General features: G+C 34.3%; 2 protein-coding genes, 1 long non-coding RNA gene and 1 pseudogene across 3 annotated transcripts; all 4 read left to right on the plus strand.

The window, feature by feature from the left end:
• Positions 354–6134, plus strand: LOC104780364 (lipoxygenase 2, chloroplastic-like). The gene is made up of 7 exons (XM_010504862.2): positions 354–743; positions 1088–1906; positions 1999–2084; positions 4315–4425; positions 4505–4806; positions 4930–5196; positions 5299–6134. The coding sequence occupies exons 1-7, from the start codon at positions 392–394 to the stop codon at positions 6056–6058; spliced, it is 2697 nt and encodes an 898-aa protein (XP_010503164.1). The 5' UTR covers positions 354–391; the 3' UTR covers positions 6059–6134.
• Positions 21081–24795, plus strand: LOC104780363 (lipoxygenase 2, chloroplastic). The gene is made up of 7 exons (XM_010504861.2): positions 21081–21420; positions 21514–22341; positions 22445–22530; positions 22933–23043; positions 23149–23450; positions 23559–23825; positions 23926–24795. Exons 1-7 carry the CDS (start codon positions 21081–21083, stop codon positions 24683–24685), a joined length of 2694 nt encoding a protein of 897 aa, XP_010503163.1. The 3' UTR covers positions 24686–24795.
• LOC109132482 lies at positions 25254–26183 on the plus strand (annotated as a pseudogene).
• LOC104780365 lies at positions 26295–27928 on the plus strand. Its single transcript, XR_766732.2, has 3 exons — positions 26295–26773; positions 27190–27509; positions 27591–27928. It is a non-coding gene; the product is annotated as an uncharacterized LOC104780365 (long non-coding RNA).

Genomic DNA, 27983 nt, shown 5'->3' on the forward strand with positions numbered 1-27983 from the left:
ATTCACAAAAAAAAAAACTGTTTTACAACAAGCTTAACAGCATAAGTTTTAGAGATATTTGTTGATCTTGTTTTAGATACTGTTTAAAATTGCAATAGAAGTCCATAATTTTCACCCGGTGGACCTCTGTGTCACATGCGTGTATTGTCATGAACATTAATGTAGTACAGTACCATTCTCTTTGGAGATTTTGAAACGTTTGTCTATTCATTTATCAAAATATATACTCGAGTCTGTTCTATCAAATACAGCTGTATTCATTTATCAAAAAAATTATCAAAAAATTTATAAGTATATATTTTTTAGAAAATATAATATTCAAAGTTGTATAAATAGATGCAGTGTAGAGACAACGGTATGTAAGCAATATAGAAGAGATAAAAAAAAAAAGATGTTTTGTAGAGAGTCGTCCTCGAGTCTTCTGCCCTTGAACATAGCAAAGAGTCTCAGTCCTCTTTTCCCTAAACCACCAGCACTCATTAACCCCATCTCCCCAGGACGTCGGGACAAGCTGCCTCGTCCGAACCTCAGAGGACGATGTAAGGTCACTGCCTCACGGTTTAATATTGAAAAGATAGGTGATATAATGAAAAAGTCCGTTAAGAAAATCAAAGTAAAGGGATTTATAACGGCCAAAGAATCGTTGCTGGATGGCGTAACTTTGCCGAGACTTGACGATCATTTAGCTGATCTCGGTGGCAGATCACTTCTTGTCGAGCTTATTAGCACCGAGATGGACCCGCGTGAGTACATAGTTTTTTTTTCCTTTCGTTAACTGGTTTATTTTAAGTTTAAATTTAAAGTAAATGGGATATAAGCATTTGTGACAGAACTAGAGGCCTAAAGAAAAAAACTTGGACTATGCATGTGCTTCTCAACCAGTACTAGAGACATGAAATTTTTTTTTAGTAACATTACAAGATGCGTTACTACATGATTTATCATACGTTAATTTTTGAAAATAAGTACCTAGCTAGCACATCTAGAGAATATACATGAAGTGAACTAAGAGTAGGTTAATTAATATATATATATATATATATATATATATATAATCAATAATGTCATCCATGTATACATATGTCAGTGACAGGGATGGAGAAGGATCCGGTAAAAGACTACGCACAACGTATATGGTCCGAAGTCCCTCATGAGAAGTACGAGTGCGTGTTTGAGGTGCCTGAAGACTTTGGAACCGTGGGGGCTATCAGAGTTCAAAACCGATACCATAAAGAGATATTCCTCAAGGAGATGGAGCTTGAGTTACCTAACGGGTCCGTTACGTTTACATGTGACTCATGGATCGCCCCGAAGTCCGTTGACCCAGCCATGCGGATATTCTTCTCCAACAAGTCCTACTTGCCTTCCCAAACCCCGGAGCCTCTTAAACAGTTTCGGAAGGAGGAGCTAGAGAACTTACAAGGCAAGAATCGCGAGCAAGTTGGTGAATTTACCATGCATGAGCGTGTTTATGACTATGACATGTACAACGATTTGGGAAACCCTGAAACTGATCCTCGTCCGGTAATTGGAGGCCCCTCACATCCATATCCAAGGCGTTGCAAAACTGGTCGCGAACCTTGTGATTCTGACCCCTCCTCAGAGCAACGCTACGGGCTTAATTTCTATGTCCCGAGGGACGAGGAGTTCTCTTCAGCTAAGGGCACTTCATTCACCGCCAAGGCCATCTTGGCTGCTCTTCCCTCCGTGATCCCACAGCTAGAGTCTATTCTGATGGATCCCCATTTGCCTTTTCCACACTTCAAGGCCATTGAAAATCTCTTTGAAGAAGGCATCGATCTTCCTAAAGATGCTGGCCTTTTACCTTTGCTCCCGAGACTCGTCAGAGCTGGTGTTGAAGCTAGCGATGATATTCTCCAGTTTGAAGCCCCAGTTCTCATTAACAGTATACCTACCCTTTTTAGTCATCCATTATATTATTCCAACTATATATACTCACTAGCCTACAACGCAACTTACTTTCTAATATTGATTCAGATGATAGGTTTTCATGGTTACGAGACGATGAGTTTGCTCGCCAGACACTTGCAGGCCTTAATCCCTATAGCATTCAGCTAGTTCAAGTAAGCTACATACGCCTTTAAATGATTAGTTTTGTTCCGCTTGTTCCAATAAAGCAATATCCATATCTAAAATAATGTGAAATAGCACTATTAATTCATTTTTTTCTATTTTTAGAGTATAACATTTAATAAATTTTCATTTTCCACTTTTATAAAATGATATGATTAAATTTTTTACAGAAATAAAGGACAAAATTGATCATTTAATCATTTGTGGGATAATAGTTACCTTAAAGAAATCATTTGTGGGATAACATATTAATGATGATGATTACAAAAAGTACTGGTAATTCACATTTCTATTCATATGATTTTATTGAATCATAAAAAGAATAGTAATATTGATTCAGTATAGTAATTTTATTGAATAATTCTAAATTGAGAACAAAAAAACATAAAAAGAAATGAACATTTTTTGTTTTTTTTTTTTAATTTTTAAAGTACACGTTTATTTAAAAATTAATGCTATATATATCTATATATATAAAGTTAAATTTGCTCACTTCTTCTTCCTCCACATCAGCATCCATCTAATCAATTTTCTTTTGCATAAAAAATACTATTTTTAATATTCATTCATTGCATATTTATTACTTGTAATTAATAATAGTAAAAATAAATAAAAAACGAATAAACTAAAATTAATTAAATTTTAAAATAGTATAAACAATAATATATTTTTTTTGTAAATAATAAAATAATAACTATCTAAAAATGAATTAAGTAAAATAAATAAAAATTTTAAAATAATAAAAATAATACTATAAATTTATTTTAGTAATAATATTATTATTATAATTATAACCAAAAATGATTATATTTCAAAATTTAGAATGGGTTAATGAGTTTTAGAATGTAAGTAAGATTTTAATGCATGGTAGAGTAAAAAACAAGTTATGTAGTTGTATTTATAAAAATCTAAACATGAAAATAAAATTGAAGTGAAACATTAGTTGATAAGAAACATATACCATAAAGATTTATTGTTAACATTTACTTATAAGAAAGAGAAGATTAATTACTTAACTTAACTTAACTTAAAAGTTTTGATCTAAAACATAGACATTGTAAGGGGCACATTTTTTTTTGGGAAAACTATGAGAAAGAATTTAAAAAAAAATAATCTAACAAAAAAAACAAAATCAATGGTCAGGAAATATAGAAAAAATGATATGTAAGCCGTTACGAAAGTGGCATATGATTTGTGTAGCATATCTCATAAGGTATATTATCAACTGGAGCTACAATTTTAAAACATGATATAAAACATATATAACAAGTATAACATATACATAGATATATATTATCAAATGCTTTTAACCCAAAACATTGGCAAAAACAACATATTTAAAGTACACTATGTTTTTTTTTTAGACGACGAAGCTGGGGTTTCATCACAAAATTAAAATCTGCAAATAACATATGAGATTTTATAAAAATATGTAACTTGGATTAGTGAATATATATTCATTGTGGGATTTAAACGTTTCATCATTTAAGCATTATTGACTTAGCCAGAAATTCTATTAAGACAGATGATGCATTTGGACAACCTCATTGTAGCGACATATCACTAAAACTGCTCATGAAACTTTGTATATTCGCATTTAATGTAGGAAATCGATTTATTTAAATAGTCTATATAATTAGGTCAATGATCGACATTGACGTTGAAGCTTTAAAAATATGTTTCCATGGGATATGAATATGGTATGAACTCTTTTAAAGATAAAAGGTGAGAAGATTGTCGACAATATTATTGCGACACTAGACAATATATGTTATATATAAATTAGTAAAATAAGTACGACATTTATATAGATTTATTTTTTAATCTTCAAATTATATTCATATTCAATGATTTTTATTGATAAATGTTTTAAGTAAAATCTCACGTAAAATCGCAAATATATATAACAAACAAATATTATCTTCAAAAATATATATGTTGTATATCACTGAATAAAGTAAGTTTAGTATTTATATAGATTTATACTCAAAAGTTGGAATGATTATATTTGAGCTCGACAATTTCTATTGATAAGAAATATTTTAAATTAAAAAGCCCGTGCGCGGATACAAATTATAGTATATATATATATATATATATATATATATATGACTAAATAAATTTGGAATGAAAAAATAGAAAAGTTCATTAGCGCAATTGCAATCTATTTAGAGTAATAGAATAAATCTAACCATTAGAGATGATCTTTGTTAATTCCAGGAGTGGCCGTTGAAAAGCAAACTAGACCCAGTCATTTATGGTGATCCCACCTCACTCATTACTTGGGATATTGTGGAAAGAGAAGTTAAAGGAAACATGTCAGTTGATGAGGTAAGATTACTGACATTGTTACTGTGTATATGGAAAATTTCCTGAATGAATGATCAAATGTATCATGTTATGCATACAGGCTCTAAAGAATAAGAAATTGTTTGTACTTGATTATCACGATTTGCTTCTACCGTATGTGAACAAAGTGAGAGAGTTGGATAATACCACCTTATATGCTTCTCGAACACTATTCTTCCTCAGTGATGACAGCACATTGAGGCCTGTTGCCATTGAGTTGACATGTCCCCCAAATATCAACAAGCCTCAATGGAAGCAAGTCTTCACCCCAGGATATGATGCTACCTCATGCTGGCTATGGAGTCTTGCTAAGACTCATGTTATTGCTCATGACGCTGGTTATCATCAGCTTATTTCCCATTGGTATTGAAAACACTGTTTATTTCAAAATAAATGATCCTCTCATATATTTTTTATATATTTAATTTTATTACATTACATGCATGTGATATTTAGTAACTAGTAAAGATATGGTTAAACATACAGGTTGAGGACTCACTGCTGTATGGAGCCGTACATAATAGCTGCAAACAGACAGCTAAGTGCCATGCATCCCATCTACAGGCTTTTGCATCCTCACTTCCGCTACACCATGGAGATCAACGCTCGTGCACGCCAAAGTCTTATCAATGCAGGTGGAATCATTGAGACTTGTTTTTGGCCCGGGAAGTATTCAATAGAGCTAAGTTCAGACGTCTATGATAAACTATGGAGGTTTGACATGGAAGGCTTACCTGCCGATCTCATCAGAAGGTTTGTTCAAAAATATTTTAAAATTTTTAAATATCACCACGCCAAAAAAATAATTTACAACGCTACTTAAAATCTTTTTACATAAAATATTTGTGGTATAAGGGGGCTGGCTGAGGAAGATGAGACCGCAAAACATGGACTACGCCTGACGATACCAGACTACCCATTTGCGAATGACGGTCTAATATTGTGGGATTCAATTAAGGAATGGGTGGCAGACTATGTGAAACACTATTATCCCGATGCAGAACTGATCAAGTCGGACGAGGAACTCCAAGGATGGTGGAGTGAAGTGCGGAACATAGGGCACGGTGACAAGAAAGACGAACCTTGGTGGCCTGTACTCGAAACACAAGATGACTTGATAAATGTGGTAACGACGATTGCGTGGGTCGCCTCAGGTCACCATGCAGCTGTGAATTTTGGACAGTATGGATATGGAGGATACTTTCCCAACCGACCAACCACAACAAGGATAAGAATGCCAGTGGAAGAACCGACAGATGAAGAGCTAAAGGAGTTCTATGAGACGCCAGAAAAAGTGATGCTTAATACATACCCATCTCAGAAACAAGCGACGTTAGTGATGGTCACTTTGGATCTTTTATCAACTCATTCACCTGATGAAGAGTACATTGGAGAATACCCAGAAGCATCTTGGACCAACGAACCTATCATCTATGCTGCTTATGAACGTCTCAAAGGCAGACTCCAATACCTAGAAGGAGTGATAGATGAGAGAAACGTGACCCTTTCTCTAAAGAATAGAGCGGGAGCTGGTGTAGTTAAGTATGAGCTTTTGAAGCCCACCTCTAAGCATGGTGTTACCGGAATGGGGGTTCCCTACAGTATTTCTATTTAATCTATGCATTTTCTTTCTCTCAATTGCCTTCCTTTTCTACCAATGTGGTCAAGAATAAATTGTCTTTCTAGATAAATAAATTGTCTTTCTGGAATAAATAAATTGTCTTTCTAGATAAATAAATTGTCTTTCTGGAATAAACCAATGCGTTTTCACTTGGGTTTTATTAGAATACAAAGAAATACAAGCATACAATAGTACAAGATTTAATCTTATTAATTTTAGTTTTTAGTTATATATATATATATATATAAATATTTTCTATTTGAATAATCCAAAATATCAAAATTTTAGTTCAAAGAGTTTTCCCATCTTATCGGCGAACTAACAAGTTAATTTAAAATAATCAACAGGTAATTAAACAAAAATGTTTCTAAAATCCTGGAAAAAATATTAGAACCTAAAGAGTTTAAGCAGTTAGAGGAGTCTTTTTTGGATTCAATTATAAAATTTGTTCAAGGGGAAACATTGAATCAAGCATCATGAGATAGACAAAAATGAGATGAACAATTTTATATAAGAAATCCAATGCAAAAACTCAATAAAATCAAAACTATCTGATTCCAAAGTCTCAAAACGTTTTAGGTGCTAGATAAACCTTAAGGAAAAATGAGATAAAAGATTTCTTGGGCAAAAACTTAATAAAATGTATATATAGTCAAACATGGAAAGCCCTAAAACTTAAATGAACAAGGTAAAGCGTCGGTTCGGGAATCGGGTTGTTCAAGTCACGTGTCATCAGTCCTGGGAGTGCGTCGGTCGAGCTGGGTCGAGTGGAGTGGTGTTGGCTCGACCCAGAGTGGTGTTGGCTCGAGCTAGATGTACACGCATCCCCTAAAACGATGATAACTCTTGAACCACACTCTGATTGGCTTGAAATAAACGGCATTGGAAAGATGACTCAATTTCCTAAAACTTTTATGAATACGTCGAAATCTGAATCCCAAGACAAAATCTTCACTCGACTCGATCAAAGAGGTGGAAGAAGTATGATGACTGGCGTTGTCGGTCGAGCGGGTTGACATCCATTCCAGGCATGATGGATCGAGTGGGATGTTGGTGCTTCTTCCTGAGAGCGCGTCCAAGTCGCATGTCGGTCGAGTCACATTGCTTCTCTCTCGGGAGCGTCGCTCGAGTCGTATGACGTCTACTCCAGGCATGCTTGGTCGAGCCGCATGTCTCAACCTCCATTCGGTTCCAATAGTCTGGACATCTCCTAAACACCTGAAATAACTCTGATACGTATATATATTTTACCTTGTTTAACCACTGTTTATTCACATCTTTTACATGTTTTATTAGCTTATTTTGTTACTTTCATATAGTTTAAGGGCTGTTTGTGCATTAGAGTAGGATTTGCATTGCATTTGCATTGTTTCTTGTTTAAACAGGTGAATTAGACTCAAGAAGCATGGAAATAGCATCTGGGATGAGAGGAGTGCAACCATTGTAGCAGATAGGAGTTAAATCAAGGAGAAGACCAACAAAGCATGAAGCACTCAACCACCACTACTCGTGCACTCGACCGTGTGCTACTGAAGCACTCGACCGTGTGCAACTCATGGACTCGAACGTGTGCTACTCAGGGACTTAACCAGTGGGGAGCAGAAGAATGGACCACTCGACCGCTTGTGGTCAAGTACATCGAGCCGGTTTCTATTTTGTAAGCTAGCCAAATCAGGGCTTCCTTCCCTCACTATATATACCCCTTGTACCCTATGGCCGCAAAAAATACTCTCTTTAGGCAGAAAAGTATCTGTAGCCACCAAAAAACCTTAGTTCTTACCCCTTAAGGGTTTTTAGCTTTTTAATATCATTTGCTTCTTTTATTTACTGTTTTTCTCAGATTTTAATATCTTGTAAGTCTCATAACTTTCTGGGTATTGAGAATCTGAGTTTGCTTCTTTATATTAAGTTGTTGTTCATCACCTCATCTATCATATCATGCTAGTTTCATCATTTTCTGGGTTTATGTTCATCATCATCATGTTTTGTTCATCTGAGTAGTGAGTTAGGATTCTGGAGATGGATTAGGCTGGTTTAGGGATGTGTTTGTTTAGATTGGTTAAGCTTGATTGTTTACATATCTCTTGTGGGTTAGATGTGCTCTAAGTTGTTCTTATATCTGAGAGGGTAAGAACGGATCTTAAGCTTCCTTGCATCATACCAATGTTTAGGTTGTTAGATAAAACTAATGCTGGAGATTATCATGCTTATCCCAAGAGATTGGTTGTATAAGGTGATTTTTGACAAGTAATGGTCTGGTCCTTAATGCTTGTTTAGTATGGTTTCACCAATGAGAGTTGGGTTAGGATGTTACTTAAGCTTGAACACTTTTGTCATGAGAGTGGATTAGTGAGTCATTAAGATCATTGTCTAGAGATAGCTCATGTTTGATTGAGATTTGTTAACCAGTTTAGATAGCCACAGCTTGAACACCAGCCCATGAATCCATCTCTGGAAGCCTTCTTTGTCATTTGATTGTTTATTATCGCATATTATCCTGTTTCATTGCATTTGTTTCTGTTTTAAGTTGTCAAGATTGCATCTGTTCTTTGTATTTACCCACTCGACCTAGCCACTCGACCATACACACGGTCGAGTGCTTGATCGAGCACCTTCGGGTTGTTCATTTACTTTCTGTTTCATTGTAGCTTTTAATCTTGTTTCTTTACTGCTTTGATTATTTGCTTTTGTTTAAGTTACTGCTCTTGTTTATCTTACTTTCTGCACTGTTTACATTTGTTTACCTTGCATTTAATTTCTGTTCTAAGCACTTTACATTTTGCAGTTTACTTTATTGTCTTAGGGTTGTTAGAAATCAATCATCATCATAATTGTCTTAACTTGAATCACTGTTCACATCCCGATTGCATACACATCACACATTTTATGGATTGACATCTCTTATGCTACAACTACATAAAGGTATTGAAACACCTTGCACCTGATCATCACTGCTTATGTTTGTTTGATTTTGCATCATTCATTCATAGATCTATCCATACAAAAAGACATGTTTCAAACTCCAATATGCAAGATGTATGCAAGATGAATGCAAAGACTACCTAGATATGCATATTATGCAAAAGAGACTAAAAACAATGCAAAACAATGAGTTAAGAGAACAAAATGAATAACAAATGCATGATGAAAGAGTGTAAAATATATACATATCAGTATCCTTGGGGTGAAATTGCTTATGAAAAATTAGTGGTAGGCGTGAATCTGATGACTGTTGGAATGTTGTCAAGGAAACAATATGGTATGGTTGGCTTTCCGTTTTCAATCCAAATCTGGGCATTGTCTTCAGTTCGCCAGTTAGGGAAAAAATTTGGTGTTAGAGAAAAGATTACAAGCCAAAATCAAAATCTCCCACTTATCTTGCAATGGAAAATGAAAAAATCTCCAACTCAAGCTGAAATAAAATTTGTTCTTGAGGCTGGCAAGGTACTATTACTTCACTAAAACTTTTTTTTTGTTTCCCAATAGTTTTAAATGGTGTTATTAACGTAATTGATATTTTAAAAGGAATTTACAGGGGTTTTAAAAGAAGTTAAAAGGTTTTAAAAGGGTTTTAAAATGTTTTACAATGTGTTTTCAAAAGTTTTACAATATGTTTAAACTGGTTTACAAGGGTAACCTAAATGGTGTTATTAACGTAATTTTTTTTATACGGGATTTACAAGATTTTTAAAAGGGTTTTAAAAGGTGTTACAATGTATTTCGAAAGTTTTACAATAGATTATAATGACTTTACAAGACTTTACAAGGGATTTACAAGTTATTTACAAGTGATTTACAAGAGTTTATAAAGAGCTTTAAAAGGTTTTACAATATGGCTTGTAAACGGTTTATTTTAAAAGGTATAAGACTTTTGTGATTTGATATGGCTTCAATGGTTTATTTTAAACGGGTTTACAAGGGAGTAAAATTCAAAAAGTTTTACAAATCTCTATCTTCATTAATATGAATCGATCTATCTCTGCAGGTTGATGTGAAAACTATTGTTGGTGACTCCGATGAATATAGCTATTTGGTTATGCCACCGAATTATGAGGACAAAGATTTTCATGAAGTTGTTAAACTTGTAATCCAAGGCTATAGGATGACTAAGGAAGAATGGATTCAAGGATGGATTAAAGTTGTAGAAGGAGAACAAAGTCAAAGCAAGCGTGTGAGAGAACCCGCAGGTCCAAAAATTGGAAATCAAAATTAATATATATATATATATATATATATATATATATATATCTTGTAGTGAAAAAATTGACATGATTTTTAAATCATGAAAATTTATTCACAACAGATTAGTGAAACTAGAGAATCATGTGGGGATCACTACTGCTGCTGCAATACCACAATGGGAATCAAAGGCATTTGAAGAAAAGGAATAACCTGCCTCTGCTACTGATTTTCAAGAAAAGAAAGTACATGTCTCTACCACTACTTTTCAAGAAAATGAAATACCAGCCTCTGTTTTTCAAGACGAGGAAGTACCAGAATCTGCTACTGCAATTGAAGAATAGAAAGTACCAGCCTCTGACACTGCTTTTAAAGAAAAGGAAGTACCATCATCTACTACTACTTTTGAAGAAGAGGAAGTACCAGACTCTGCCACCGATTTTAAAGACAAGAAAATTCCAGCTTCTCTAAGTGAATTTGTAAGTAAAAAAGAAAGCTTCTCCTAGTGAATTAAGCTTCAAGCATTTTTCAAAGTATTGTAAAACTATTGAAAACACATTGTAAAACCTTTTAAAACCCTTGTGAAAAAACTTGGAGAACTTTTAAAAGGGATTTAAAAGGTTTTACAACACATTGTAATTCCTTTTAAAACCATGAAACAAAAATCATTAAATAGTTTTAAAAGTGTTTTAGAGTTTTTAAACAAGTCATATTATCGTTTTCAAAGGTTTTGCTAGTGTTTTAAATAGAATTAAACAAATTTTAAAAGGTTTAACAGTTAATTTAAAAGAACATTGAAGATCTACATGTAAATTATATATTTATGATATTTATAGGTAGCTGAAGAAGAGAAACAATATTATCAACTTGAGAAACAAACTGATTTGAGAAGTGAACCAAGTGTTTTTCGTGAGGAAAAAACCCAGGATACAAATGAAAATGATCCACAAGAGGAGGATATGAATAATGATAAGGTATTTGTTACTTGAATATGATTGACTGTTTTTAAAAACCTTGTAAAAACATATTTGAAAATAATTTACATATGGTTAATGAAAATATAATCATTTATGCAGGATGATAAGTATAACAATGCTATTATATCGGATGACGAATAGTATATTAATCTTTCAGATACTGATGTAGACCAAAGCCAACAAGCTGCTCCCACTCAGCAAGAAGACACAAGCCAACAAGAAGCTCCCAGTCAACAAAAAACACCAGCCCGGAAATGAGCAGTTGTAAGTTTTTGAATTCTTTATTAAAGATGATTTGCCCCTTTGAAAATGACATATTTTTTTCTCTTATGTTTGTATTAGTGCAAACACGTTCTACGCAGGAGAGCAAACTAAGTGACCAAGAAATGAAACAAATCGATATAAATGTATGACGTTGGCCTTAACTTGGAGACATCAAATATATGCTTTCGTCAATGGAAAAAGTAAGTTTGAAAAAATCATATATTTGTTACCATAGGCATTAAATACTAACAAATTTTGGATGTTCTATATTGTAGATGCTTTGGCCAGGGAATAAGTGGAAAAAAGTATATTACTTCGATTTAGTAACTAGAGAAGATGTAAGAAAAGTAGCAAGGAAGGCAATGTTAATTCTTCACCCTAACAAAATTCCTAAAGAAGTTTTTCCACAAAAGAGATACCTCGGTACCAGAATGTTTTCAACATTAAAGGTTACTGAACTTCGACTTTTGTTAGATTTAATGCACATTTTACTGTTATTTAATTTAAACTTTAATTTTTCTTTTCTTTTGCAGGTGATGAAGGACAAATACTTCGAGAAAAATCCATAATTTGTTTCCTTCAACAACATTTCATTTACGTAAACAAATAAAGGTTACATGACAAAGTTTGCAAGGTTCACAACTGATATTCAGGATTTTTTAAAAAAGAATTTTACAAGGTTTTTACAATGTTTTAAAGGTTTTTAAAAGGTTTTACAAGTTGGTTATAATGTTTTATAATAGTATAGTTATGTGGTCATACATGCTTTATACAAGGTATACAAATGATTTTCAGTATTGTTTTTTAAAGAATTTTACAAGGTTTTTACAATGTTTTTAAACGGTTTTGCAAAAGTATATATGAATTTTTAAAAGAAATTTAAAAGGTTTTAAAATGTTTTTAAAAGGTTTTACAACGTTTTAAAAGGGTTTTTAACGGTTTTACAAGAGTATATATGATTTTTTAAAGAATATTACAAGGTTTAAAAAGATTTTAAAAAGGTTTTAAAAGATGTTTATAAATTATAATGTTTTATAATATTGTATTTACGTGGTTATACAAGGTTTTTATATGGTCTTACAAGTTGTTTATAATGTTTTAAAACAGTAAAATCTGAAAAAAAAAAAATCTTTATAAATGGAGTTTACAATACTGCAGACTGAAATATTTTTTTATGAAGAACAAATTCAAGTTGAATTAAAGAGAGAGATAATTATATAACAGCTACACAACTAGATTTGTTGTGTCCACACATACCACAGCTACATCATTTGTATTTTTTTTAATTTATCGTAGCCTTTCCATGCTTTCATGAACTAGCTATTCTCTTTTTCTTTCGCCTGCCATTAGGTATACAAGTAGAAGGTGACCGAAGAGAAGTACTAACACTCTCTGGAATCCCCCAATACTCTGTATCACCTACTATGTGAATGCTCTATAAATATGCTAAACACCATCTGTAAAAAAAAGGAAGATAACCATTATATAACTTTGTGAAACCTTTGAAAAACCTTGTAAAATATTATAAAACCTTTTCGAATCCTTTTTAAAAACTATTTATAAACATTATAAAGAACTCGTAAAATCTTTTAAAAACCTTTTAAAACATTGTAAAAACTTGTTGGATCTTTTTAAAAATCTTTTAAAAACGTTGTAAATCCGTTTATCCTTGTGCAACCTTTTCAAAACCCCAATAAAGAATAGAGTTATAACCTGACAGTGAAATGAAAATCCTCAACAAACATGTTTTCATTGAAATTGACATGTTTGGCAGCAGCAATTCCATGTGCACAAGGGAATTTGTCAATATCAAGCATACAACATTTGCATTTTCTTGTGTCCAAATTCACCACATAATTCGTAGATATCCTTTGACCTCAAACACATTTTCCTTTACTTGACAAACTTCAACCCAACATGTAGAAACATTATAAGATTCATTCGTCTTCTTCCCCACATTTGGAGTAACAGCATACAGATGTCGACAGCTCTCCTCACGTCGCTCATTAAACCATCTAGTCAAACTTGACCTGATTGTCTCAAACAGACAGACAATTGGATACTCGCTATTCTCTTTAAACAAGGATTTAATGGACTCGGCTAAATTAGATGTCATGATATTATATTGGTTAGAAGGAGAATACGCACGAGACATTTCCTAATATCTGCTTCCCAAAGATATTCTCCAAGTTTTGGGTCACCATTGGAGATTTGACTGAACAGATAATCAAATTCATATATATATATATATATATATATATAGTGTAAGCTCTTGAAGCATTATAAACAACTGAAATAAGAGAAGAACCTCTAAATCGTGTTTCTAGGTTCTTTTGCAAGTGGAAAGTGCAGATCCCATAATGAGATTGCTCATAATTTACTGAAAGCGCAGTTGCAATTGAAGAAGCACGATCAGACACGAAAAACTAGATCCTTTTCATCGGGAATAATAGTCTTCAAACACCGCAAAAACCAATCCCATGATGCATCATTCTCAGAATCAACAACGACAAAAGCAATAGGATACAACTGAAAATTACCATTCCGAGCTGATGCAGCAAGCAAAGTCCCTTTAAATTTTGATTTAAAATGGGCGCTATCAATAGAAATAACTTTTCTCATCAACTTAAAACCTCTAATTGATGCACCAAAAACCAGAAAAGCATATTTAAACTTATTAGCAGAATCAACTTCGACGTAAGTGATAGAATCTGGATTCTTCTTTTCTACAATGTAGAACCAACTCGGTAAAACCTCATAACTATCAGCAGGTAAATCCCTAGCAAGTTCTGATGCATGTTCTTGAGCTCTCCATGCTTTTGAGTACGAGACACCAACTCCATGGTCATTCCTAAAAAAATTCATGAGCTGTTTAGGTCTGAGAGGAAGCTTTCCTCCTACAAAATGGTTACTAACCATACTAGTCAAAGTCTTTGCAGATGCTTGGCGATGATTAACATTCCTTAAAGAAGAGTCATAGCTGTGATGACTTATATACTTCTGAATAACAAAGCTATCTGATGTTTTAACCTTAGTTGCACATAGCTTCCAACTAAATTTTTCATCAATACAATGAAGAACATACCTCTTGTTGTCTGATTTATTAGTACGAAATTCAAAAAGTATGCTTGATTGCATAAATCCGCATCTGACTTCTCATTTCTGTTTTGTCTTTCAAGAACTTCCCACAAAAAAAGTGAATCAACATTAATCAGACCAGTTGAGTGTGAAGAACCAGATGGACACCCAACATAGGTTGTTATGTTACGTCTAATCCGCTGATTATGCATACTAGATGTTTCATATCCACAATCATTAGTGGCAGAATATTGACTTAAAGAAGCAATAGGAGAACAATTAAAACGAGGAACACTCTCGACATATAGATTCGGTATTGTTTTACCCTGAAAGTACAAATCAATGACATAAAAAAAAAGATTTGTAAAGTATTTAAAACGTTTTACAAGTGTTTTCAAAAGATTTTATAAGGTTTACAACTGTTTTCAAAAGTTATTTAAAAGTGTTTAAATGGATTTACCAAAGGTTTTAAAAGGATTTAAAAAGGTAACTAAAAGATTTATGCCATTGTAAGTTACCTGAGTATGAGTAGCAGTAGTAGTAAAATCATCATCAGTGGCAGGATATTGACTTGAAGATGCAATAGGAGAACAATAAAAACAAGGAACACTCTCGACATATAGATTTGGTATTGTTTGACCCTGAAAGTACAAATCAATGATTTTAAAAAAAGATTTGTAAAGTATTTAAAACGTTTTACAAGTATTTTCAAAAGATTTTATAAGGTTTACAACTGTTTTCAAAAGCTTTTTAAAAATGTTTAAATGTATTTACCAAAGGTTTTAAAAGGGTTTAAAAAGGTAATTAAAAGATTTATGGCATTGTAAGTTACCTGAGTATTAGTAGCAGTAGAAACATCAATAACATTCCCAACAAACAGAGTTGAGATAGTTTGATCCTGAAAGGATTTATAAAGTATTTAAAACATTTTACAAGTGTTTTTCATAGAATTTATAAGGTTTAAACTGTTTTCAAAGGTTTTTTAAAATTCTAAAGTAGAAAGTTACCTGAGTAGGAGGGAGAGAAGTAATAGCAGTAGCACTCTCAATAAAAGGACTAGAGCTAGGTTGCCCCTGATAAAGAAACATTCCTCAAGAACAATCAGTTATTTTTCTAAAACAATATTAGAAAGAATAAGAGAATGAGTTTACTAAAAAGAAAAATTTATCAGATCTGCCATGTACAGTACTATTCTTCAACGTAAATGCCATTTTCAATTAAACCTTTTCTGGAATACCATAGGGCCCACTTTGATCTATTGAAAATGACAACAATCCCCTTCTCCTAATTCTTTCTGATTTCTCTCTTCTCTATTCTCATTTTTCTCGATCTCTCATCTCCCACTCTCTCTCTCTCTCCTACTCTCCTTCTCTCCTTATCTCCTCTTTCTTTCTTGAAAACAAAGAAATCCTTTCAAAATCACAACTTCAATTTAATCTGCTTGCCTCTGTCGTGGATGAACAGCGTGTTTTATTCGTTCTAGGGATACTCCCCCCAAGGTTGAGTATAAAATTTTTCAATTTGAGTTTCTTTTATTTGTTTCCTTCTCCATAAAACTTTAATGGACCAGATCTGATATCTAACCCAATGTTATTTCCGATAGACCAGATCCGGTGGACTAAATATGCTTAGATCAAGGCTGAGTATGATATTTCTCAATAAAATGCGTCAGCAAGCATGCAGGTGGAGAAAATTGTTTCATGTTATTGATGGACAAATATCGTCATTCAAGCGAATATGGTCCACTAAGAGAGCGAAAGACATCACTATGGTGGACAAGTTTTGTAAACTTTTCCACCCAAGCGGATCTGGTCTACTAAGACCAAAGGACATTAATGTGGTGGACAAAAAACCTGTTCGAGCTTTAAATCTGGTCTACTAGAGGCACAATAAGATCAGTTCATGCATCAGTAGACCTGCAGGTGGACTAGTAGAGTCCAATCAAGCTGATCTTGTCCACTTCAGAGGAAGAAAAACAAATTTGGGATGGACTAAACCTAATTAGACGTTGGATCCGGTCCACTAGAAGTTCAGCACGTGTGTGTTTTTTGCCACAAAATTGTCCCTGTTTCAAAACACACGTCACTCATCCCAACTTTTTTTTAATCCTCCCTTTCTTTAATTCAAGGATAGAAATGTTTTTTTCTCTTATGCCATTAACTTAGAAAATGGCATTTCTGACAAAGAAAAACTAAAATGACATTTCTCACAACTGTCATTTTAAAAGTGGCATCTATACTAGTATTTTTGCAGCAGTTTTTGCTCAAAAATGTTATTTGGAAAGTTTTTACATTGAATGCTATTTAATGCTTATACTCATATCCAAACAAATTTAGTTACCTTTCTCTACTATCCTTATAACCAAACATAATTAAAATATTTTAAATACTCATATATATATATATAAAGTTCTATAATTAATATAGATATTTAGAAGATTTATTCCAGATTAAAAAAAAAATATTCTCCTATCATCTCTTTTTGATTTTAAAATTTAAATGTAGTGAATCATCATATAATACATAAATTTAATGGAAAAGGTGTATTTTCTGCATATATTGTGATTTGAATTTTTTAAAACAAACATATATTACTCAATTAATATAAAAAGTGTGTGTACAACAAACATATATAGTAAGTTTATTGTATATAGTAAATTATAAAAATTTAAGAAGTTTATAATTTATAACTAATATATCTAAACTTAATAACAAGTTTAAAATTATAAATATTTAAATATATTAAATTTTCAAAATTACACAAACGAGTTATATTATATGACAGGTTATATGACATTACAAAATTGAATTAATAATACTAAAAAATAAACTATCAGTAGTAATATGATATTTCAATATGGGTTAAATCCTCATTTTAATGTTTTAACAACACCAATATAAAATATGTTGAATCAAACTGATTTAATTAAGATTGTAGTAAATAAAATTATTGTGCGGTATACCACATTTTATATTAAATCACTAAAATTAACAAAAGAGTATATTAGCAAAATTAGTATTAAAATAGTACATTAACAAAAAAAAAAAAATTTTAAACTTATCCCGCGGTGTACCGCGGGTCATAATCTAGTTTCTCACTAAATTCCCTACTAAAAATACATGCTCAACTGTCACACAAATATCCTCAACAGTAACACATAGATGAATAACTCCTCCACTTTGTGCTTATTTAAGCATAAAAGCTTCAAGTTGCTTATCATTTCTAATAAAGATCGGAATACTATCTATGGTAGCAGCAATAGCAAATAATGTATAACTAAGCTTTAAACATTGTGTCTGAATATCAATGGCAAAATCTTCTAAAAGGACCTTTACCAACTCACTAAATCTAGTTTCTCATCAATGTTAATCAAAGAAGCTCTCCTTTCATTATCCATCTTAAATTCCCAATGAATATTGTTGTTCAACTTCCATAATCCACATACTGAATACAATTCAATCATTTGTACACCCAAAACAAGTCTTGAGAAAACAAAGCAATATCACAAATTACAAAACTACATTACTCGAACAACAATTAAAAAAATACTTCATATTCCCAAACATATCCCAACAATTATATCAAAGCCAACTGTAGGTTTCGAAAGATCTATTAAAGGACTTTATAGTCACAAACATATCACAACAAGTGCTTTAGACCTAACAAACTGTGATCAAATTTGAAATCGAAACAACAATCTAATAGCTAAAACAAAATTGAAATTGAAATTGAAATTGAAATCAAAAATAAAATTCAGAAACAAGCTTACACGATGGAGAAGAAGAGACGACTAAGAGGATAAACAACGGAGAAGCAGTGAAAACGGCGAAGGAGAGATGGGTGGAGAAGAAGAGATCAAAGATGAAAAGATGACACTAGAGAAGGAGAGATGACACCGGAGAAGGAGAGATGACGAGAGAGAAGGAGAGATGACGACGGAGAAGGTTGGCGACAGAGAAGGTCGATGACGAAGATGAAGGAAGGGCAGAATTTTCTTTACAAATTAAAAGAATGATACTTTTAAATGGCCACCAGGGATATTTTGAAAAAGGGGTATAAAATAAGGGGTATTAGTAAAAAATTCTCTAAAAATATATAAAAAAAAAAATGAGATTTATAAAATTGAGATTTATAAACACAACTGCTTCAATACAAGTTTTGTTTTATTTTCTGGATTTTACCATATTTATATAATTCACGAATTTGAACATTGTACTATGTACCGAAGATCAGTTGAAATGAGAGTATAAAACTAAGTAAATTAAATGTAAAAGATAATAAAATGTATAAAATAAATCAAATAAAATATTATCTATGATTTTATAACTAATAAATTTTATCTGTTATTTTATAACTAATAAATTACAATAAAATTTAAGTAAACATTTTTCCCTGCTGTACAACAAGGATAACTATCTAGTTAGCAATTACAAGACATGAATAGTCAATTATGATCAGATCAAACAGGCATATTCAACTGATCATATCAATTAGGCATATGTAAACTGGACCACTACCAAAAACGAGTGAGATAGACATATAAACGTATGGTGTGAATTGCTGGATGGGTCCATTATTAGTTTGAATTTGGCAACAACAACAAAAACGTGCGTCCTTTCATACACTCACTGGATTTTTGCATCAACCCCTTTTTTTTTGTTTTTTCTTCCGTCCATCAACCCTTTAAAATTTGATTCTCTTGTAAATCAGGTTTTGGATTTTTATGTTATTGCAAGAAATAAAATATGAAACTTTTTCATACTTTTAGGCTTAAATCTGTTTTATAATATACAGTATGTTGTTTAACTTATTTAATCTACAAGTGTATTATAGAAAAAAAATTATGTGAAGTTTCTTACTATTTGGCCGATGTGGGATTAAGAAAAAAAATTGATTACAAGCCAAACCTCGAATATTCGTTACAAATTGAGTTTCTTATATGAAGATAAAAACTGAGTTTCTTATTATTCGTTACAAAATCTATGATATTTCCATTTATAATTTCTATTCGGTTCAGAAATATCAATCGATCTCAACCCGGTTCGAGTCAATCTCATCAATTTTCCAATACCTCCGACAATCTCATTCATACGGGATTAAAACGTATGTAATTAGATATATTTTCAAAATAGCGATATAATATCAGGCCTGTGGATCATCTTTGTGGCGATTATACCAAATTGTGGGGTTACGATAACGTTTATACCCGGTCATAGGTTCACTCTCATACCAAAATCAGGATCTTTTGGTAAGTTGATATCCACAACGTTGTATTTCGTTTAGATTTTCGAACCGCACTTTAGTGAAGTTAAAATCATCAAGTCGTGTTGAACGTATGTTACAATTCTTCGTACTTTCGTTGTTCACGGAAAAAATTGTATCTTAAGCTTGGTGGTCGTCATTGCCTTCAGATAACTATATATCCAAATTATCCATCGGAATCATCAATAAGACAGTATGTTTATGTCCCTCATCTTTTTCCTAGTTAAACGAAAACCATATGAAGATTGGATCTCTTACAAACGAGATGCGAATATCATCAGGAAAAAAAAATTATAGGTTAGTGCTCTCCCAAGAAGAAATCAACAGCACCTTAAACATTCTTCTTCTCCAAAGAAATAGCAAGTTTACTAATCATTATGAAACCGTGCATTCGTGGTTTGGCTTGTAATCAATTTTAATTTGCGCACCCATACATTAGTTATCTTAGATTCTCATGTTGTTATGATCACAAGTAGCAAATTGGGGATATTAATATATATATATAAACCATGCAAATAAGTGGTAGCATCTATGTTATTTTGGCGTGAAAGGAATGAACGAATCTTCTCCAAGTATCTTCACGTACTTTTCAAAGTAATCATCCCACAGTCCCACTTTGCTCAAGAATATAATTAATATATCTATCTATGCGATGTCTTGAATACTATTTTAGTTGCATAAAAAGGAAGAGTATTTTTTGTATCACTTTTAGTATTATTTCTGTGATTGGTTATAATTAAAACAGTTTTATTTTCTGGTTTAATTATAAGCAGAACCAACAATTAAATGGTTCCCTACAATTGCAAATTCATAAAGATGGAAAAGAACTGCATTTTAAGACTATGGCGTCTGCTATCCACCTTGTTAGCGATATCATTTTAGATACTATTTGCGGTTGCTATACATGTCCATAATTTTCACATGGTGGTCCTCTTATGCGTTACATAGTAGCAATTGTTGAATTGTCCACATACACACACTAAAAGATAAGATGTCACTCGTGAACATTTTCGTGGAGGTTATGGACTTATAGATAAAACAAAGTTAATATTTGTCACTCTTTCAGACTTTAAAACGTTGTATATTCCTTTCTTACAATATACACTAGTCGTTAACCAATCAACACATCTGTATGCAACAATAAAATTTATATTTTTCGAAATTAAATAAAATTTGAATAAAAATTTAAACTTGTATAAATAGATGAAGGTTGGAGAAGCAGAGGATTGTAAGTCAGAGAAAAAATAAATAAAAAGATGTTTTGTAGAGAGTCATCGTCGAGTCTCCAGACCGTGAACATAGCAAAGAGTCTCAGCTCTTTGTTCCCTAAGCCATCAGCGTTCATCAACCCCATCTTTGTAGGACGTAGAGACAAGCTGCCTCGTCGAGGACGATGTAAGGTCACCGCCTCACGGGCTAATACTGAACATGGAGGTAATGTAGTGAAAAAAAACGCTCCGAAAATTAAAGTAAAGGGATTTATAACAGCCCAAGAAGAGTCTCGGGGGATAGCCTTTTCTAGACCTCTCGATCAAATAGCTGATATCCGCGGCAAATCACTGCTTGTAGAGCTTATCAGCGCCGAGACTGACCCACGTGAGTTTTTTTTTTTTTTTTGGTTACATTTTTTATTTTTGTTTGATAAATATAAAATAATGTTAAATGTTAACCAAAGTACACATATGTCAGGGACGGGGACAGAGAAGGATCCCGTAGAAGACTACGCACAACGTATATGGTGTGAAGCCCCTGATGAGAAATATGAGTGCGAGTTTGAGATGCCTGAAGATTTTGGAACTATTGGGGCCATCAGGGTTCAAAACCAGTACCATAGAGAGTTGTTCCTCAAGAAGATGGAGATTGAGTTACCTGACGGGACCGTTACATTTACATGTGACTCATGGATCGCCCCTAAGTCCGTTGACCCAGCCATGCGGATATTCTTCTCTAGCAACTCCTACTTGCCTTCCCAAACACCGGAGCCTCTTAAACAGTTTCGAAAGAAGGAGCTAGAGACCTTAAAAGGCAATAACCGCGAAAAACTTGGTGAATTTACCAAGTACGAGCGTGTTTACGACTATGATGTGTACAACGATCTGGGTGACCCTGACAATGATCCTGAACTTGCTCGTCCAGTAATTGGAGGCCTTTCACATCCTTATCCAAGGCGTTGCAAGACTGGTCGCAAACCTTGTGAGTCTGACCCCTCCTCAGAGCAACGCTACGGTGGCGAATTCTATGTCCCTAGAGACGAGGAGTTCTCTACAGCCAAGGGAACTTCATTCACAGGCAAGACTATCTTGGCAGCTATTCCTGCGGTGTTCCCTCAGATTGAGTCTGTTCTGTTGGATCCCCATTTGCCTTTTCCACACTTCAAGGCCATACAAAATCTCTTTGAAGAAGGCATTGAGCTTCCTAAGGATGCTGGCCTCTTACCTTTGCTCCCAAGACTCATCAAAGCTGCTACTGAAGCTCGCGATGATATTCTCCAGTTTGAAGCTCCAGTCCTCATTAACAGTACTTACCTCTCTCCTTTTGAATCTTCCATTACATTATTCCAATTCTGTACTGTCTAGGTTGTCAGTAAACTCACTTTCTAATATCATTCACGTTGATTCAGGGGATGGATTTTCATGGTTACGAGACCACGAGTTTGCTCGCCAGACACTTGCGGGCCTTAATCCTTATTGCATTGAACTAGTTAAAGTAAGCTACACATAATACATGCCTTTGACTCTAAACCATGGTGCTAGAAAAAATTAATCAGTAAATCATTCGTACTCAAACTCTATATTTAGATTCATCTCCAATGATAAATTATTTGTTTAACCCTTTTAGAGTAGGACTTCCATTTTATTTGCATAGTAAACACTAAATTTTAATAATTTTTTTTATTTTCTACCTTGAAAATTTATTTTCTCCCATTTACCAAAGATAAATGTAATGTTTCTTTTGGTCCATATATAATAAATTGTTTCTTTGGAATAACTTTAATAATAACAGAGGATATTTCCATTCAAAAGAAGAAAAAAAAACAGAGAAAACTATAAATAAAATAACATATACATATAGGATGTTGATATAAATTTCTCGTGTTGGTGATTCCAGGAGTGGCCGTTGAAAAGCAAACTAGACCCAGCCATTTATGGTGATCCCACCTCACTCATTACTTGGGATATTGTGGAAAAAGAAGTTAAAGGAAACATGTCAGTTGATGAGGTAAGACTATTGACATGTTTTAGATAGAAAATGCATGTTTGTGTATAAAGAGGATTATTTTCATAATGAATGATCAATCATCAATGTATCATGTAATGCATACAGGCTCTAAAGAGTAAGAGATTGTTCGTGCTGGACTATCACGATTTGCTTCTACCGTATGTGAACAAAGTGAGAGAGTTGGATAATACCACCTTATATGCGTCTCGAACACTGTTCTTCCTCAGCGATGATAGCACATTGAGGCCTGTTGCCATTGAGTTGACATGTCCCCCAAATATCAACAAGCCTCAATGGAAGCAAGTTTTCACCCCAGGTTATGATGCTACCTCATGCTGGCTGTGGAGCCTTGCTAAGACTCATGCTATATGTCATGACGCCGGTTATCACCAGCTTATTTCTCATTGGTATTGAAAACACTCTTTAATTCAAAATAGATATGATCATCTCATATATATATTACATTACATGCATGTGACATATAATTAACTAGTAAGAGATGGATAAATTTACAGGTTGAGGACTCACTGTTGTATGGAGCCATACATAATAGCGGCAAACAGACAACTAAGTGCCATGCATCCAATCTACAGGCTTTTGCATCCTCACTTCCGCTACACCATGGAGATCAACGCTCGTGCACGCCAAAGTCTTATCAATGCAGGTGGAATCATTGAGACTTGTTTTTGGCCCGGGAAGTATTCAGTAGAGCTAAGTTCAGACGTCTATGATAAATTATGGAGGTTTGACATGGAAGGCTTACCTGCCGATCTCATCAGAAGGTGTGTTTTGCTTATTATAAGAAAAGATATTAATTACCACCATAATTTAGTTACAAAGCGAAATAAATATTTTATTACATATAAAAATTTGCAATACAAGGGGGCTGGCTGAGGAAGATGAGACCGCAAAACATGGACTACGCCTAACGATACCAGACTACCCATTTGCGAATGACGGTCTAATATTGTGGGATTCAATTAAGGAGTGGGTGACAGACTATGTGAAACATTATTATCCCGACGCAGAACTGATCAAATTGGACGAGGAACTCCAAGGATGGTGGACTGAAGTGCGGAACATAGGGCACGGTGACAAGAAAGACGAACCCTGGTGGCCTGTCCTCGAAACACAAGATGACTTGATTGGTGTGGTAACAACGATTGCGTGGGTTGCCTCCGGTCACCATGCAGCTGTGAATTTTGGACAGTATGGATATGGAGGATACTTTCCCAACCGACCAACTACAACAAGGATAAGAATGCCAGTGGAAGAACCGACAGATGAAGAGCTAAAGGAGTTTTTTGAGACGCCAGAAAAAGTGATGCTTAAGACATACCCATCTCAAAAGCAGGCGACCCTAGTGATGGTCACTTTGGATCTTTTATCAACTCATTCACCTGACGAAGAGTACATCGGAGAATACCCAGAAGCATCTTGGGCCAACGACCCTATTATATTTGCTGCTTATGAACGTTTTAAAGGCAGACTCCAATATCTAGAAGGAGTGATAGATGAGAGAAATGTAACCCTTTCTCTAAAGAATAGAGCGGGAGCTGGTGTAGTTAAGTATGAGCTTTTGAAGCCTATATCTGAGGCTGGTGTTACCGGAATGGGTGTTCCCTACAGTATTTCTATTTGATCTATACATTTGCTTTCTCATAATTTCTTTCTTCTTCTGTATGTCTTTTCAATATAAATATCTCAAGTCTCAATTGCTAGAGAATAATAATACCAGATGTTTTTAGACTTGATTGGCTTTTTCTTAGGTATCCGAAAAATATAAGCTGTTTAAAAATATAAGATGTTTTGAGTGAAAGCATGCATATTAAAAAAAGACCACTTTAAAAAAGTTCAATCAATCATAAACAATACTGAATAATAAAAATATTAAACAAATCTAATAGTAGCATAGAAACTTGAAAACATCTTATATTATGAAACAAAAATTCTTCTCTAAAACATCTTATATTATGAAACGGAGGGAGTATATAACAAAAGCATACAAAAAACATTCTATTTTTTTTTGGGATTTGGCTTCTCAAATTTCTATCTCTCCTATATAAATATACTTCGAAGAAGAAGAAGACAGATTGGAGAAAAAGGAGAAGAATAAGCGAATGAAGTTACAGATTTGCCCCAAGTAAAAAGGTTAAAGAGGGTGTAATCAGAGTATCCTACGGTCCAGATTTCGCGGCGAATAAATTTCCTTTTGTCCTAAACTCCTCCACTTTAATCGGATTAATAGTCCTGCTTTGAGACACTCTAGTCCTCAAGGCCTGGTTTCCCATGATTGCCTTGAGATAAAACTCAAGATATCTCCCTTTGTCCCCAGGTATCAAATCTTGAGCTTCAATAACATTAACCCTTAGGTACCAAAGCTTAGGAGAGAGATAAATCTTGGAGCGGATGTTGGCAAGAGCATCAGATCCACTAACAGTTGCAGCATCAGAGTGCCAAGCTTCAGGGAAAGCTTCATCAGCTTGAGTACCAAACCAAACAGCAAGCATAAGCTCTCCCCTAACTTTATCACTTTTCCTATCCTCAAGCCTATACCATTGTGGCGCGAGGGGACTATCACGAGGAACTCTCTTAGGTACTTTGTTCAAATCAAAGACAACACGACCAATCAAATCATCTTTGACAACATCCTTATCCTTGACAGTAGCTTCAAGGAAAGAAGCTTGAATCCTATCTTTAGAAAATGCGAAAACTTGATTCCACTCAGGGTTAGACTTCTTCTCGAAATGGCGTGAACCTCAACATAAGGGTCACAACTACCAGTGAGGGTGAGGTCTTTACCAGGTAACTCCTTTACCGATTAACCTTTGTAGTTGAATACATGTTGTCTCATGTCGTCGGAATCGAAGTTCATTCCCATGTAAACCCTCCCAGAAGCACCACAACCGATTAATTCCCCATTCCTACACCGAATCGACGACAATTCTTCCTTTCTAGGAGCAGGAAGTCCAGGAGGCGACTTTTTCGAGAGGCCGATATGAGAGTTACGGATACTTGAGTTAATCTTCCCGACGAATCCGCTAAGACCTCCGCCGCTACTACCATCTTCTCCGGCTAAAGAAGAAATCAGTACTCAAATTGGGCGATAGAAAGAAGAAAAAGAAATGGATCGATAGAAAGAAGAAGAAATTATTGTGTCCCTAGTGGCAAAAAAAAATGAGTTGTATTAATTGTTATAATTTATAGATTTTTTATGATGTGCCAGTCTCTGTTTCAATACAAAAGCTGATGTGTCAGCGCTGGGGAGAAACCAAAAATTTTTATTGTATTGATTACTCTTAATCCTTCGTTTTATGACGTCACTCTTAAATACCAACACCACCACAAGCTTCAAAATTAACTCCTGAAAGGGTTTACTGTGCGAGAGAACTAACGTCTTAACTCTCCTCTTTCGATCTCCATTCTCACCGCCTCCACACTTTCTCACATCGCCTTTCTTCATCTACTTACTTCTAAAGCATGGTAAAAACCAAGAATATGCGCCGACAGACTACGCCTGTACCGATCCTGCTACCGACAGAGGAACCGAATCTATCAATTCCGCCCACATTTAAACCAAATCCGCCCTCTTCATACCGGCGCCGTTCGTTTAGGATAAAATAAATTCGAATTGAACCATCCCCGTCTCCTACTTCTGAGTCTGGGGAACGTCCACTTGTGAGTCAGACCTCCCGCCTACGTCATCGGGGAAAACGTTTGGCAAAGCCTGGTAAGGAAAACGGAATTCTGATAACGTGTCTTTTATTTAACGTAATTTGATGCGTGCAAAGATATGCCCTACTTCTCCTTGCTTAGATTCCCTTCTACGACCACCTTAATATCTCAGTTCTTGTCATTCATATTGTTTTACCCGTCCCTTTGACCTTTTCCATCAAGTCGTCCCGATTGTAAAGTAATATATGCCCCAGTGCCTGTGAACTATAGTAGTACATTGGTTTATGTTGATTTCTTTACACCGTCCAATCTTGTATGTTCTGACAACACTAGAGATCTGTTCCAATTTTCCTCGTATGTCATAAACTTGGCACCTCGTCGATGACACACAGCTGTCAGAGACTGTTATTTTGTCCAACAGTTTGGATAGCTCTGCAAATGGTACTAACTCAATAGATGTTCAAAGTTTAGATGATGGACAGAGCTTACATGGTGGACATACCTCGGATGCAGGCCAAAGATCAGACCATGGGCAAACCTCAGAAGGTGTTGCAGCCTCTGTTGACGGCCATAGCTCAGAAGGTGTTGAAGCCTCTGTTGATGGCTATAGCTGAGACGATGTTGCAGACTCTGTTGATAGCCGTAGCTCAGACGATGTTGCAGACTCCATTGACGGCCATAGCTTAGACGATGTTGCAGACTCTGTTGACGGCCATAGCTCAAGTCAGAGGATGTTGCAGCGTCAGATGATGGGGCTACCATTTCTAGTGCATCTGTCTCTTCTTCCAAAGGTGGATCCTCTATATTTCTACTGCGGCGATTTTTTGTCGATTGTTTACCGTTAACTAACATGTTTCCCTTACACTTATCAGATTCTTTATCTACTCAGCAGTTCTTGCCAAGTTGACTTTTTGCAACAGACCGGTATCCAACGGAAGGAAGAGTGAACTCATACTCGAAACTACAATATCTAATCGATATTTTATTTATTTTGGATGGCACACCAGACAGACCAGAGCTACATATCCTGCTACGCTCTCGATTGTAGTAGGATATGTTGCTTAGTTGCTACAAAGAAAAGCAACGTTTAATTCACTTCTTTGATTGTATTTTCTTTTTCTTAACTTTAATTATCTCTTAGTTAGATGTGTATGTCCTAAAATGACTATGTAATCTTTGTTGATGAAGAAAATCTTTACGGATTCAACAAGTCGACCACTTATAACGTTTATTTTGTTTTTTTTTTTGACAAAACGTTTAGTTTT

The sequence above is a fragment of the Camelina sativa genome, chromosome 4 (genome assembly GCF_000633955.1).
Source record: "Camelina sativa cultivar DH55 chromosome 4, Cs, whole genome shotgun sequence".
In the NCBI taxonomy this organism is placed as follows: Eukaryota; Viridiplantae; Streptophyta; class Magnoliopsida; order Brassicales; family Brassicaceae; genus Camelina; species Camelina sativa.

What these genes read in the sequence shown, in the direction of transcription:
- LOC104780364 (XM_010504862.2), top strand. Translation starts at nt 392, where the DNA reads ATGTTTTGTAGAGAGTCGTCCTCGAGTCTTCTGCCCTTGAACATAGCA. An exon ending in AGCCCCAGTTCTCATTAACA is followed by an intron (nt 1,907 to 1,998) that starts GTATACCTACCC and finishes ATATTGATTCAG; the next exon opens with ATGATAGGTTTTCATGGTTA. An exon ending in CCTGCCGATCTCATCAGAAG is followed by an intron (nt 5,197 to 5,298) that starts GTTTGTTCAAAA and finishes TTGTGGTATAAG; the next exon opens with GGGGCTGGCTGAGGAAGATG.
- LOC104780363 (XM_010504861.2), top strand. Translation starts at nt 21,081, where the DNA reads ATGTTTTGTAGAGAGTCATCGTCGAGTCTCCAGACCGTGAACATAGCA. An exon ending in CAGCGCCGAGACTGACCCAC is followed by an intron (nt 21,421 to 21,513) that starts GTGAGTTTTTTT and finishes CACATATGTCAG; the next exon opens with GGACGGGGACAGAGAAGGAT. An exon ending in GAAACATGTCAGTTGATGAG is followed by an intron (nt 23,044 to 23,148) that starts GTAAGACTATTG and finishes TAATGCATACAG; the next exon opens with GCTCTAAAGAGTAAGAGATT.